Raw genomic sequence first — 15,556 nt, 5'->3', positions numbered from 1 at the left:
TCGGGCTCCCTGCTCGGCAGGGAGTCTGCTTCTCCCTCTGACCCTCCTCCCTCTCATGCTCTCTGTCTCTCATTCTCTCTCTCGCAAATAAATACAATCTTAAAAAAAAAAAAAAAAAAAAAAAAAACAAACCTGCTGGGCCAGGGAAATTTTACCTCTAATGCTTCTAGATAGCCCAACTGATCCACTAAGAATGGATTTGAGACCTTTTACAATTAAAATTCAAAAAGGGAACTTAATGGAATAAATACCTGCTTTGAAACTAGACACATCTGCAACAAGGGGCTGGTAATAATCACCCTCCATGGAGCTGTCAGGAACTTGAAGTGAAAAAGGTATGAAAATGTTGCCCTCAGACAGGTAGCAAAGGATGTTAATACAAAGAAGACTGTTGCTGAGAGGAGTCTTGGTTAAGGAAAGGATTTGATTAAATCACATTTTTTCAGCTAATATGACCACAGGTTAGCTTGCCTAAAGTCTCTCAAGCCATTAGGCTCATTCTCCCTGCCTAAAATCCCCCTAATAATCACACAATACGCATACCTACTTGTTCATTCTTCTTTTTATTTTTACAAAGCATAGCAAAATGAGTAAACAACCGACAGGTGAAGAGTTTGCACAACAGAAGACCACCCTGACCGTCTCTTGATTTTATGGGGATCATAGGTGGGGAGGTGTTCCTTTAAAGTGATTTCGTCATAGGAGAGTCATCGGAAATGTTTCTCATGGTGGGTGAGAAGACAAGAAATCAACATTCACAATTATTTAAAAGGACTTAAAAGCTAAACATAATATACATAGTAACTCCTTTATCCTAGTACAAAAATAGTGCCAGAAACTATATATTTGTTCAAATATATTGAAAAAGGTATAAGAATACAAATAGATATTAACAGTGGCTAGTGATGATTCATAAGGTATTCTTTTCTTAAACTGTAATAGAAATTTATATTTTCAACTATTTACACTGCTTTCAATGACATTTATTAAGACACATTTACTCAGGCTTTTGAGAAACATATGCAAGGGTGAAGTGAGCTTTAATACTTTCTTCCTTGCTCCCTGTAGGGGAGCAGAAGGGGTCCAAAACTGTGTACAATTGAACAATCTAAAAGAACTCTGAGTAATCTCTACCTGGCTAGCATATGGAAAAAAAAAACTCTGTATAGTAGAATACATGACTCCTTACATAAGGTGTTCTTTAAGCTATCAACAGGGTAAATGATGCATACTTGTAAGAAGACAGGATATTCATGGACGGATTCTGAGTAAGTTCCAGGTAAAGAAGGTCCTTAGGGGGAAAAAAAAGAAGGTCCTTGGAAAACTGTATATAATACATATGTTATAGATAACAATGCAAGTGATATAATGTACCCTATATTTTCAGGTTCAATTGGCAGGATCAGAAGCTGGTAAGTCTTTCATCTAGCCCTTTTTGCAGACGGTGGGCTCCTTGAGGTCACTGCTCTGTCTCCACAGTGGAGCACAGTGCCTGACGTTTCGTAGGGACTCAATATACGGTTGACTGTCGCATGTCTGACACTGAGCAATTCAATTATACCACCTGATTTCAACTACAGTCATTCACAGGGGAGGACAGCAATTTCACCTTTTCCTCTTCTCATCTTAAAATCACTCGTAAACAAAACAAAACAACAGCACAGCTTGTGATGGCCTATCAAGTGTTAGGAGTAAAATCTGGTGAAAAACACAGAAAAATTGAAAATCAAATTGGAGTAGGTCTAACATTTGTGCTCTACGCTGAAAATAAAGGCACTTTACCTCTAGGCAAGAACAGATCTGTGACCAGTTTCCTCCCAGAACCCAAGATACCCAGTATATTTTCATACACTTCCTAATCTCAGTACTCCTATCTAAGGAAACTATTCTTCACGATTAAGAAATCAGTGGTGACAATATCACTCTCCAGAGTTTGTACCTTGAGGCAAGGTACTCAAAATCTCATACTCACTAGTGATCTGCATGAGAAACCAAATAAATGTATTGTGTTTTTTCAGTCTTTGAAACACAGGAGGTGACATGTGGGATTAGTTACAGTGCTCTGTAGCCCAATATCCCACTTCTGACAGTGGTCTGCAGGGCCCACTGGGGCCGACGCAGTGGCCGCCTTCTGTGACATCCTCCGTGAAGACAGAGGCTTTGCCCAAACATAACTCCTCTAGTAACACTTGTTCAGGCACACAGAGGTTAAGTGACCTCCACAAGTTCACACAGGACTGCCACTGGCGAGGGCCAATCCTGTGAAAAATATAAGGCCAGGCAATTTTACAGACATCTTTTAACAGCTTAGTAAAATAGTGGACACTTTTTGGGCTGAAAATGGAAATGAAATGGTATGTCATTCAGCTATAACAACTTTAATTTAGAAAAAGAACAACTTCTTACTAGTTATGGGGTAATATAAATATAGAGCAGGGGAGGAAGGACTATAAATATACTTTTTCCAACTTGGGAAGATACTGAAAAATAATATTCACATAAGAACAAAAGCTTCGATTTGTGCCCATGTACCAGATAATCTATGTATGGAATGATTTTCCTAAAAAGTAAAAATTATCTGAACCAACTAACTGGTCTTAAAGAAGTACTCTTCTTCTGTAAGAACTAAAACTTGCAACAATAGAATAGGCATGGCGCTACCCAACTTCTTTTAATTGTTAAACTAGAAAAGTAAAATAAACCATTATCTAAAGGTAAGCCAAACAATTTCTAATCTACATAGATCTTCTTGCTTGTTAAAATACACACATACAAAACCTCCATATATCTCAGTGACATATTAGATGGGTCTAAACAAACTACTAAAGTATATGATTACAGATTTTAGCGTAACTGCTAAATCACAAGGTGTATGATAACAAGGTTACTAAAGACTGCTATTCTTGAAACAATTTTTCTATACTAAGGAATTATGTATGCATGCATAGGTGTATACCAGTATATAGGTATGTTATTTTAGTGACAGCCTGTGTAATTACACACCAGTGCCACCAAGAGGCAACTTTATAGATCTCACCTATATGACATCAAATAAAAATCGAGTAACATCCTGAAGATACACGTATTACAACAATTACACATATAACAACAAACAGTTGGTAACTTCCTAGACTAGACTTTACCACTATAAAGTAACGGCAATACAATTTGTTTTGCTTTTTTTTTTTTTTTACCTGAATGGTAAGAATAAAATCACATTATGTAAGATTCACACTCAGAATTTTAAAAATGTAATGAATATGTTGAATTTTAGGCAGCTTAGAGAAAAAACAGTATGAATGGGAAACAATATGTTTAGTGAAAGTTCTTTGAGGATGCTGCGCCATGTCCCCGAGAGATTTTCTACCCAATTTAGTGATTGAAACTCAGAAGCTTTTTTTGGTGGTTAACAAATCAGACAAATACCTCTCTTCCTACTTTCCCTGAGTCCAAACATTTCCACATGTTTGGAACAGATTTTCCTTTCCTGAACCAGTTGCTTGATTCAGTATCTGCTTCTTCAATAATGAATAAATGTGTATTTAGGGTACACATGATCACTGAGAATCCACTCAAATGGGCTAAAATCTAAGACAATGTTAACATTTTCTAAATGTGCTAAAAGCTTTGAGAAGTAAGTATCAACAACTCTAAGCTCAGGGTCAGCATTTAGTGCACACCCCCCAACTTCTGTGATTCTGAGTTGACTAGTCCTATAAATTGAAATATGGCAGTTTCTCAGATGCAAACTCAATACTCTTAAGTTTTATTCAGGCCTAAGCTTTCTTACCTTCCTGCTCCCTCAATTTAATTTTTGACCCCAATATCAAGGATAGCCCTTTGCTGTTTATACAATTAAAAGTATTCTCTATACTTCCTCTGACAAAGAAAAATAACGATTCATTTTACCTTTTATCTGCAGTCATATCTCACCTCAGGTCAATGCTCCAATTATCACTTTTATTCTGTTTTCTGTCGAAACTTAAACTGTTCACTTATAAACTATGGTTTGTAAGAAAAACGAAAAGCAAGTTATTTTAAAAAGGAAGTTCAATATTCAAAACACTGACTCTCAGAAGAAGCTACCAACAGAATGTTTCTCTTCACTGACAGATAGATATGGCCATTCCATTTCTGGATCACACCCATCCCTCAGTAAAGTCCATGACTATGAAGTCCGTGAAATCAGTGTCTTCTCCTAAGGTTTCCCCTGCTTTCCATCAGATAGGGTAGATTGCAGTGATTTTATGGGTAGTCTTTGGATAGACGTATGTACTGAAATGAAAGAGTTCTCCCCTTCGTGCTCACTAACAAAAACAGCAAATCATTTAAACAATACCTTTTCTTTACAATACTGCCTTACAGTACTTGCCATTTGTTTCAGAGTTTTAACTTTTTTTGTTAAGGTAATACATTGTTGACAAATATTATCCTTTCCCCTTAAAATCCACTAGGCCAGCACTTTTCTCTATCCTATGAAGGTTTTAAATGTCACAGAATACATTCAGTTTGCTCCTAGACTATTTTTGAGAATGAAAAGATTCCAAACATTCTTTAAAAGATTGGTAATTCAGAAAACACAAAAACAATTATTTAAAACCCCCAAGCAAAAAACAAAAAACAAAAGCCCCAAAACTCCCCTGAAATAAAACAACAAAAAAACCACCTCAGAGCAAGAATTTAAATTGCACTCTGCAGTACACAAAATATCACAGAACTCTTGTCCATGTGCTAAGAGTGAGTGGGTGTCGTTGATAATCTCAGATCAGTGGCATAAAACAAATATACAGAAAATATGTAATAGTTCCCTAAAAACATGTCATGCTGTGCTCTTAAAAGTTGTGCAAAAATAAAAATACAGCAGTGGCAAAGTATACACTAAATCTGTACAGTGTAGAGCAAAACTAGACATACTGCCAAACGTGCCATCTGTAAACCTGAACGCGGCGTGAACGGGCTGCTCAGTTCCGCTTGGCCTGGCCGCTCTCTCCGTTAATCAGTGTTTTCTCCTGCTGTTCTGCGAGAGCCTGCCATTTTTGCCTGTTCTTTCTGCAGCCATCCAGCAAAGGGAAACAGTCCTCTGATACGTGGGTCAGGGCCTAAAGAAAGAAAAAGAAAGCAAACAACTAGAAGGCGTCCAGGAAATAAGCCCTCTCGCCGGGCCCATCCCCAAGAGCCGGAATCTCACACTCACTTCACCAGCAGGCCCACTGTTGGGGTTTTCAAAAGCTCTGTGAACAAATATGCAGATCATTTATGATCAAATTCTCTTAATCGGTACAGACAAGGAGTATGTCCTGAGAGAGCACACACATACATTCCAAAGTAACCTTATGGAGTTATGATAGCGACAGATCTGTATGGAACCCACTTTGCAGGGAGACAATACATTTTGCTTTTTGGTAGTATAGACGGCTCTCCCGAAGTGTGACTGTATCAGGAACTGCTTAGTTTTTGTGTTTTTCTATAAAATAGTTTTATACAATGTACTTAAATAGACTTGTATCTAAGATCATAACAAAGATTAATTTATAATTCTGCATGGTATTATTACTTACCAATTATAGTGCCGCCCATATTTACATACAAAAATGTTCACTGTAGGTTTCTTTGTAATACAGAAACTCTGAAAGTAACTTTAAATACCCAACAACAGGGTTAGGTATACTTTGTTACTACTTTGCAGCCTTTAAAAATATCACAGAAACACACATGACATGGAAAAATACACATTAGGATGTATTATGAATTACAAAAAGCAAATTTGCTAAGTGAAAAACATGCAAAAATTTCATAAAGCATATACACTAATATATTAACAGTTGTCTGAGTAGTGGAATTATAATTCTCTGAGTTTTCTACAATGAGAACATTTTACTTCTGTAATAAATAATAGTAAAAGTACGTATCAATATTACATAGAATTTAACAGCAGATTCAAATGAAGTAAATCCATGCATACATATGAAATGTAGGGGAAAAAAAAGTTACTGAATTGTGAAATGCCTGGATTAGAAGATTCCAGGGTTTCTTTGAGTCTTGACATTCTATGGTAACTATGATAAATGTGGTTTTCCCAAATAATTAAAACTTAAGGTAGTTTCCTATTTAAACTTTAGAAACAAGGATAGTGTCTACTTTCTGTACTCTGGGAATAAGCATCTAAACTAGCAAACTGGATGTTTTAGGGAGAATATCTTTACCTAAAAAATAAAAATCCCAAGCCAGCAGGTGTAAGGAAATGGGAACTTGTAATACTTGTCCAGCTATCTCCTTTACATCCTCATAAAAATTTTAATAATATTAAAGCTACACTATACAATGAGAAAAAATTGGGTAATTTTTTTTCTTTACTTAGGCCTAGCCTTAAAAGAATATGTTGACATAGATTATGCACAGTATCCCTCCTGAAGGTAACAGTGATACGTAATTCTTTTCAGTATTCCTACATCAGTTTGCTAGAGTCTAGCGCAGAGTAGGCGCTCAACAGATAGTTATACATTGATGAATTAAAGTTTTTGAGAAAAATCAAATATAAAATGTGTTCTTTATTCAATGCAAACAGCATGTTCATCAGAAAAAAAAAAAAGCCTAGTGTTAATCGCTTCAACTTACTTGAGGTTTTAATTCATAACACAGTCTAAGTTTAGCAAGTCTAGTGTTTCCATATAAATACCTCATATAGTTGCAAGCAGATGGCATCTATGAACCCAACTTGCATACTTGGGATTTTGTTTTTCTTCTCCCTGTTCATTAGATCCTGAAAATACAAACACAGAAACACACACACACACACACAGATCTGCATTTACTCAAAGAACACAATGCAAGTTGGCTCCAAAAACATGAATCACTGGGTTAGCTGAGGAAGGCCAGACACTTGCGTATCTGTCTCCTTCCTCCATGAGTCTCCTGCACTCCCTGACAGCACCAGGCTCAGGGAGGCCCTGATCCTCTCTGCCTTTTTCATCCTGGCTGACTTTTCCCACACTACCCCTGGAATTGATCACTAATCTAGACTCGACCACTGACCTAGAGTCGACCACTGATGTGTATTTGGAGAACACACAGCTTTGAACTGTCTATTGATGGGGAGTCGAACACCCTCAGCTTTGTGGAAGAAGCCACTGAGGCCACAGCTGATTACAATTAAATTCTTGCAGAGAGCTTTCTGAGTGACGATTATGCAGATGTCACTCTGCTTATTTCCAGGAGATCATGGCTGGAGCACCAGAGGATCCCAGCACCACCATGGGAAGCAATGAGTCTGTCTCAATGCTTGCTTAAAATGAAGCAAATTCCCCATTAGCTGTGATCATCACTCTGCTACCCACCACTTTCTAAGAAGTTTCTGAGCCTCTGAATGAGCCTACCATTACGTTAGAGGACACGGAGTAATTGTGAAAGACTAGCGAGACACAGCATGTCCCCAGCTGAGGTTAAAGAGCGGAGTGGATGGAACTGTACACAGAGGGGAGGTCATGACCATGTCCCATTTAATATGGGCTCAATAAATGTCCATTTCAATTGAAAAAAAAAAAAGACTCTATGCTTCATTTTCAGGAAAAACTCATTCCAGAAAAGCCAGAAGCGGTTTGAGAAGAATCTTTTTCTTGTCTGTGAGATCCACAGTCTATGTAAAAAAGGCAGTATGTATCAAGAACCTTTAAAAATCTGTGCCCTTCAACAGAGCAATTCCAGGAATTTACCCTAACAAGATAATGAAAACTGCCACAGAAACATTAGCAACACGGACGTTCATCGAAGTGCCACTGGTCCTAGTGAACATTGCAGACATGACACCAAAGCAAGTAGGTAAACTACGGCTCCGTCTTTCATGTGATCGTTATAAATAATACTCATAAGAGCCTCTCTTAGAATGAAAAGAGCTTATGATATTTAAATAGAAAAAACAAATTGCAAAAAAGTAGGTACAATATGATGACCCAAGGAGTCTTTTTTGTCTTCTTTTATTTGCTTATGTTTTCTGTAATAAACATGTGTAATTCTTTTAATAAGAAAAATGTTTTAAAAACTAAAATGAAAAGAAATTGTGTTCCTAAGGTCCCATAGACAGTGTTAAGAAGTCTACCCTGAACAAGTGTATTTGAGTAATTCCTACCAACAAGGGCTCATACTTACAGCAGGCTCTATGTTGAGTTCTTTTCTCTCTCTGTCTCCCTGGTCAAAAAATTCAGTCGCTACAAGTTCTGCTATCTGAAATAAATAACCGATTAAGTTTTGGCAATTAAAAGCACACAGCTCTGTAATACAGAGACTTTGAATAAAGATAATAAAATCTATCAAAGCTAGCTTTCAACCACATCAGTAAAATGATAATAAAACAATAACGAGTAATAGAAATTATTATTTTATTTGCTTTTAAATATGTGCCTAATCACCAAGCCTAGAGTTTATAACCTGTAATTAGGCAGAAAAAAGCAACATATTATTTCAACTTCAGCAATCAGTGGGGAAAAGGGAGTGTGTGCCTTTCTGTATGCATAATCAATGAGCTATTTGTTAAGCACCTGTTATACCAGGTGCTGTGAAAACATTGTATCAGAATAGGGGCATATATGGTGATTGATTGATACGCCTTTTAAATTTATTTTAATCTACATGGTCCTCCTCTTTTCAAAAATTTTCCTTATAACTTTTGCTGTTGTTATTAAATAAACTGGGTTGTTTATCCTGCAGTTCCCCACTATCTGGATTTTGCTGATTGCATTCCCATGATGTCATTTAATGTTCCTCTGTGCCCTGTGTTTCCACACACTGCTAATAAGATCTAGAGGCTTGATTAGATAATTTTTTTTTTGACTGCTTCATAGGCAGTGGTGTGTACTTCTATCAAGAGCCATATAATGCCTGGCTGCCTCTCTTTTTGTGATATTAGACACCATGAATGATCTTTGTTTAGATCCACTAATTCAGGGGCTGCAAAAAGGTGATATTCAAAGCGATCATTCTTTTTTCTTTTATTAGTTGAAATACAATAAAAATAAAGTTCCCCTCATCAATTATTTAGTTACCCTAAAGCACAATTCATATAAGAAAAGCAGGAGAAATGCTTGATTTTCTCCACTTTAATTACCATTTGAAAAAAATAACTTGGTTCCCAAGTAACTATCAAGGATGACCAGGGAAGGTTTTGTTTTATTATTATTATTATTTTTTAAAGATTTTATTTATTTATTTGACAGAGAGACACAGCGAGAGGGGGAACACAAGCAGGGGGAGTGGGAGAGGGAGAAGCAGGCTTTATTACTTTGAACTTTTAAATTTAAACATATTTAATGTATTTCAATCCTTATTGATACTCAGATTGTCCCATTTTGGCCAGTGGGAGCTTAATAAGTTGGCTTCACTGTTCTTTTGACAAAACGCCACCAGTCTTTGATAGCTTCCCCTGCTTTCCCATACAATAAGATGTTCTTCTAGGCTCATTTATACATGTCCTGCTTTAAAACCGCTATCAGCTGTTTCTTTTTGGAGCCCTTGTTCCTTTAAATTGAGCTACTTAGAAACCTCAATATGGGCACGAGGTCTGTTCATTACTACCAGGTTGGTCATTATTTTTAAGCCCTTTTATTAGAGGATGGAGCTAGGGCACAACAGAAGTTCATACAACATTTCAATTCAAATTCAGGACTACAACATTTCTGCCCAACCTTATCCACCTTTATCTTTCTGCTTACACTGATGATCCTGGCTCTCAACAATACCAATACAGTTTTTTTTATTTGCTTTTATCCCACATCATCTAAAACAGTGATTGAGTATCTATGCAAAATTACCACTAATAATAAGATTATGGAAAACAGTTTTAAAACCTTTTGTTGGTAATTCCTTTTTGTTTTTAGGTTACATCCCCACTAGAGATACATGGTCAAATTATTGTTTTAGTGTCACTTGGAATGAAATAGTTCCTTTCAGTATGGTTTTGCAACCAAAATCAGGTTTGTTTCATTTTACTTTCAAGGCTTAGGGATACTTAAAATTCAATTTCATAATTTTAAAAACGATTTACATGGTTCCAAAGTTAAATCTACAAAACTAGTACACTCAGGAACTCTAGCTTCTACTTCTGTTCCCTAAGTCCTATTTCCTTCTTCCCTTATAGGGAATCATTAACTTTTTTGTGGTTAATCCCGGGTTTTTAAAATATGAAGCAAATATGTACATATATTCATATTTTACCCTCTTCTTAAATAAATGGTAGAGTACAATATACTTTTTCCTCTACCTTGCTTTTTTCACTTAAAAATACATTCTTGTAATCACTCCATAGTAGTATACAGATAATTCTCCTTTCTTTTTACAGCTGTATAGAACTCATTGTGTAAATGTACTATAAGTTAATCAATCAGCACCCTACCGATGAGTATTTGGGTTACTTCCGGTCTTTGCCATTACAAATAGTACTAAAGTGAATAGCCTTGTATAAATATCTTCTTATATTCTTTCCAGCATATCTTTGGGATAAAATTCCTAGAATCAATGGTACATGAATATATGTATTTATAAACTTCCAAAGAGTTACAGTATTTTGCATTCCTTGTTTTCCCTCAACTTCCCCAACAGATATATCATAAAACCTTTGAATTTTGCCAACCTGACAAGTAAGAAACAGTATCTCGTGTTTTTTTTTTTAATGAAATAGAATTTACATACTGTGAATCGCACAGATCATGAGTTCACTGTATTGACAAACGCATATAACCATGTAACAAATATCCCATTCCAAGATATAGAATTCTTCTATCACCCCTGTGACCCTTCTCAGTCAGTTCCTGCTCCTTTTTTCCTCCCTCCTCTCACAATCACTATTTCATTTCTTTCACCAGAGATTAGTTTTGCCTAGTCTAGAACTTCATATAAATGGAATCACAGGACATATTCTTTTGTGTCTGGCTTCTTTTGCTCTGTATAGTGTTTATGAGACTCATCTGTGTTGTTGCATGTATCAATGGTGAGTTTCTTTTTATTGTTGAGCAGTACTCCACTGTATAAGGAATATACTACAATATGTTTAGCTATCCTCCTACTGATAGATGTTTGGGTTGTTTCTAGTCCTGACTATAGTAATCTCCCTTATCCACAGTTTTGTTTTCCATGGTTTCAGTTACCCAGGGTTAACCACTGTCCAGAAGCAGATGATCCTCCCTCTGATATATGGTCAGAAAGTCAACAGTAGCCTAACACTACATCACAATGCCTGTATCATCCACCTCACTACTCTCAATTTTATCATGTCCCATCATCCCAAGAAGGAGGAGAGTGCCATATAATAAGAGAGAGAGGGAGAGAGAGACCCCTCCGTCACATAACTTTTATTATAGTATATTGTTATAATTGTTCTATTTTATTATTAGTTATTGTTAATCTCTTATGGTGCCTAATTTATAAATTATAATTTATAATTTAATTTATAATTTAAAATTATAATTTATAAGCTTTATCATAGTTATGTATATGTAGGAAAAACCATAGTGTATATATATATATATATATATATATATATATAGGGTTCAGTCCTATCTATGGTTTCAGGCATCCACTGGGGGTCTTAGAACATGTCTGCCACAGATAATACCACTACTAATTACTATCACTATACTACTAATTACTATTACTATTACTATAATTACTATTCCTAATAACTACTGTATTAGGAATACAGCTGTTATGAGATTCTATACAAGCTTTTTTGTGTCAGTCAAGTTTTATTTGCAGTTTTTCTTATGAATGAGGTTCTGAGGACCTCTGCAAATGAGTAGGAGCTATTTACATTCCATCAACTTTTTGTTCAAAATTTTGGCCCATTTTTCTGTAGTGTTGTCCTTTTTCTTCTCTATTTTTTACAAATTCTTTTAATAGTAGATGTATTAACTATCAAATATAAGTTGTAAATTTTTTTTTTAGATTATTTATTTATTTATATGACAGAGAAAGACACAGCGAGAGAGGGAACACAAGCAGGGGGAGTGGGAGAGGGAGAAGCAGGCTTCCCGCCGGCAGGGAGCCCGATGTGGGACTCGATCCCAGGACCCTGGGACCATGACCTGAGCTGAAGGCAGATGCTTAACGACTGAGCCACCCAGGTGCCCATAAGTTGCAAATATTTTTACCAGTTTCTCATTGACTTCTACTTTGCTTATAGTGTCTTTTGCCATACAAAGCTTTGCTTTATTTTTTCATTTTTATGTAATCAAATTTATCAATCTTTTCCATTGTTTTTGCATGTTGAGGCATAGTTAGGAAAGTTTTCTTACTCTTAAGTTACAGAAGAATCCATAGATGTTTTTATTTAGTACTTCTATGGTTTAATACTCTACTTTGAACTCTATGCTCTATTTGGAATTTAAGTGTGCAAAATACATCCAATTTTGTCGTTAGCCATCTGGTTATGGAAGATGGGAAAGTCACCCTAAGATTATTTCATAAAAAGTCCCTCTTTTCCTCCAGTTATTTGAAATGTTATCTTTATTATATACTAAATGTTCTATGCAATTCCCAGTGCTGAATTTTGTTCCACTGGTCTGTCACCAATACCAAACTATTTTAATTATAGAGGCTTTAAGTATTGTGTTTTTTAATGTCTGGACCCCCAACCTCATGGCTCTACCTTTCTGGGATCTGATTAAGAAGAAAGGGTAAATGAAAAGACCAATTCTTCCCTCTTCCATCCTCTTCCCTCTTTGGAAATGGGAAGATAGTCCCATTTATTACGGAGCAGGACAGTCTGTGAAGACCACCTTTCCTGAATGCTTACAGCACGTTGGCAGCTTTGGCACATGGAGGGTACATTTCTGATCTTGTTTTCCCAGTATGTGTGTTTCATGGGATGCACCTGTCACTGGGCTCCATGACTATGCAGCACAGAGCCCTGACCAGCAGCAGACTGTCAATAGTCTTGGGTAGTGCATTTAGGATTCAAAATGCAGTCTCAAAAAACAAAAACACAATATACACATCATGGTATGTACAGCCATCCCTTTTCTGAGCTGAGGGCCTTTACTACCTCGGCAAAATGTTTTATGGCAGTTACTTATTTAGAAAGAAGGATATATTTCTAGCCTCCCAGCCACAGGCCCTGATCACATCCTTCCTGACACCTTATATCAACATTTCCTATATTTATAAGCTGCAGGAAATGTTTAAGTTCTACTCATTAATGCCTTCTTAGAGCTGAGGTATAGCCTGGTAGGCTAACCATAAAGAAAAATCATAAAAAGAAAAATAATTTGCTCCTTCTATTTTTCAAGGTTATTTAAGGTTATATGCTAAAAACATTCCTAAGTGAGCCAGAAGTACTGGAATTAAAGATTATCAACAGCTAGATTTCTGCTGTGTTAATACAGATGCTCTCTTAATATATCTTACAAATCTTAGTAAATGCTAAGGAATCTTCTAAAAAAGAAAACCTGTTTATGTCCAATTATCTGCTTTTAATACCACTTAAAAATTAGATAAAAAGTTCCACAAATACTCCTGAAGCTACCTTTAGAATACAAACTTTTCTTCCTTTGACTTTTTAATCCCTGCTTTTCAGCAAGCAACATACCCGTTGTTGAATAGGCCAGGGTTTGGTGATGGCAGAGAGATCACAAGCTGTCATCAGCATCGCTCTGTTAAGGGAAAAAGAAGCCCAAGGCTACGATTTACTTTTTATGCAAATACATACTCTCAGTAAATAGTTACTGGTAAAAAGGTTAAATTAAATCCCCCTAAACTATGAAGACAGAAGCTTATAAAGACTAAAGAAACAGAAACAATTTCTTTGGAAGCATGGCTGATTCAGTGATAGCAGAGTATCACTGTTTTGGTTGCCCATTGAACTACTGGAATTTGCCCTAAAACTTCATTTAGGTCCAGATTGGCACAGGGAGAGAAATCACTAACCTCTGGGCAAAAACTTGCCTGCTGTTACTATTTTTTTTCACCCTGGTATCCCATTCTCAGTGATAGTAAGATGAAAACACACTGATTACTAATAATTAGCCATTAAAGGATAACATCAGATATCCTACTGATAGAAGTCCTAGGAGAGCAAGAATTATGGTGGCTCATCCCAATGCTGAACTCCACACATGTAGTGACTTCTATGTGAAAAGCTCCGACTTACAAACAGTATCTGCCAGAGAAAGAGGGAAATGAGAGAACAAATTTCGTCTTTCTGTTGTTGAGAGAAGTGAAAACCATGCTGGACTCTGGCGTCGATGACAAGGTGCTCTAGAACTCAATAGCAGAACTATCATATGACAGTGGTTCTGTACTTAGCGCAGTGTTTCCCATGTTGGATCCAGATGCCTGTTTGTAATAATTTTATTTGAAGGAACAGGCAGAAAGGCCAACACTGTAATACAGAAACACTTGCAGTGAAGGACTGGATCCCTCGTCCCTGCAGGGAAACCCAACCTAAAAGCACATTGTCCTTAAGTATGTGAGGCAAAAAGAAAGTGGTTTTCTGCTGCTATTCGACCTCTTCCACCAACTCTCTTGGAGAAGTGAGTGCACCAGAGATATTTTTAATCACTGTGTAAACCCACTGTCATGAAGGATTTCAGTGCTTGCTAGTATAAACTGCCTGCCCCAAAGAAGACTATGCCCCTCAGTGAGCTTCACTAAAATCTGAGAAATGAGCGCGCCTGGTGGCACTGAGCTCTAGAACTGCAAGGACTTCTCGGTAAGTGGTCCCTCGGGTAAGACTGAGCGGCGGGGATGGATGCAGACTTGGAACTGCGGTTGGATTTCTTTTTTGTTATTGGGATAAACTGTTCACTAACTACAGTAGCATGTCTATACTTTTCTTTTCTTTTTTGTTTTTTGTTTTTTAAAATTTTTATTTTTCAGTAATCTCTACACCCAACGTGGGGCTTGAACTTATAACCCCGAGATCAAGAGGCGTGCTCTATGGACTGAGCCAGCCAGGCGCCCCTACACATTTGTACTTTTCTAAGGCATTGTTATGAAAAACATTTTGAGGCTACGAAGTCAAGCGTGATTACGCAGAACAGACAGCCGGGCATTTGCGTGTTGTTTCCTTAAAATTTGCATCTTCGTTTGAATGCTAAGTAATATCAATCCATTTAAAGAAATGTTGATTTCAAAATTGTAATAGCACTCTCCTTGGTGTTCTGAGTCATTCTTTTCTTTATGATTGACCGCTTGTTCTTTGTTATGGATCCAGTTCTTGCCATGGCAAAGGCAGGAATACTAACAGCAAAGGGATGGTATCTACAGCTAGAAGGAACGGACAGGTGTACGCGGGAGGAAAATGGAAATTTTGACGTTCTGACTGGGCTACTCTGCCATCACTCAAGAGAAGTAAACACTTCACAACCACCTTGTTCCCACAGTCTTTGGGATGCTATTTTCAGCTATTCCATTCCAAAGAATTGGGAATATGAGCAAGGGAACCTTAGAGCTTTGTATTGATCTTCCACCACATTTTAAAGGTTCTTCTAGGACAAAGGAGTGATTTATTCGCTAGCATTGGCAAATGCATTTCTTTTCAAATAAATATTCAGATTCAGCCCTTTATACAACA

At 36.8% G+C, this 15,556-nt stretch overlaps 1 protein-coding gene across 2 annotated transcripts in view; it reads right to left on the bottom strand.

Moving 5' to 3' along the window:
• Positions 1-2,309: 2,309 nt before the first annotated feature.
• Positions 2,310-15,556, bottom strand: part of PDE5A (phosphodiesterase 5A) — a 142,524-nt gene continuing 129,277 nt past the window's right edge. For both annotated transcript variants that reach the window (XM_021684518.1, XM_021684519.1), the window contains exons 18-21: positions 13,571-13,634; positions 8,143-8,217; positions 6,677-6,760; positions 2,310-5,099 (exon numbers count right to left, since the gene is read on the bottom strand). In XM_021684518.1, coding sequence (XP_021540193.1) covers positions 4,962-5,099; positions 6,677-6,760; positions 8,143-8,217; positions 13,571-13,634 — 361 coding nt within the window. In that variant the 3' untranslated portion in view covers positions 2,310-4,961. The remainder of the gene's footprint in view (positions 5,100-6,676; positions 6,761-8,142; positions 8,218-13,570; positions 13,635-15,556) is intronic.

The sequence above is a fragment of the Neomonachus schauinslandi genome, chromosome 2 (assembly GCF_002201575.2).
Source record: "Neomonachus schauinslandi chromosome 2, ASM220157v2, whole genome shotgun sequence".
Classification (NCBI taxonomy): domain Eukaryota; kingdom Metazoa; phylum Chordata; class Mammalia; order Carnivora; family Phocidae; genus Neomonachus; species Neomonachus schauinslandi.
This window is presented reverse-complemented; position numbering and strand designations above follow the sequence as displayed.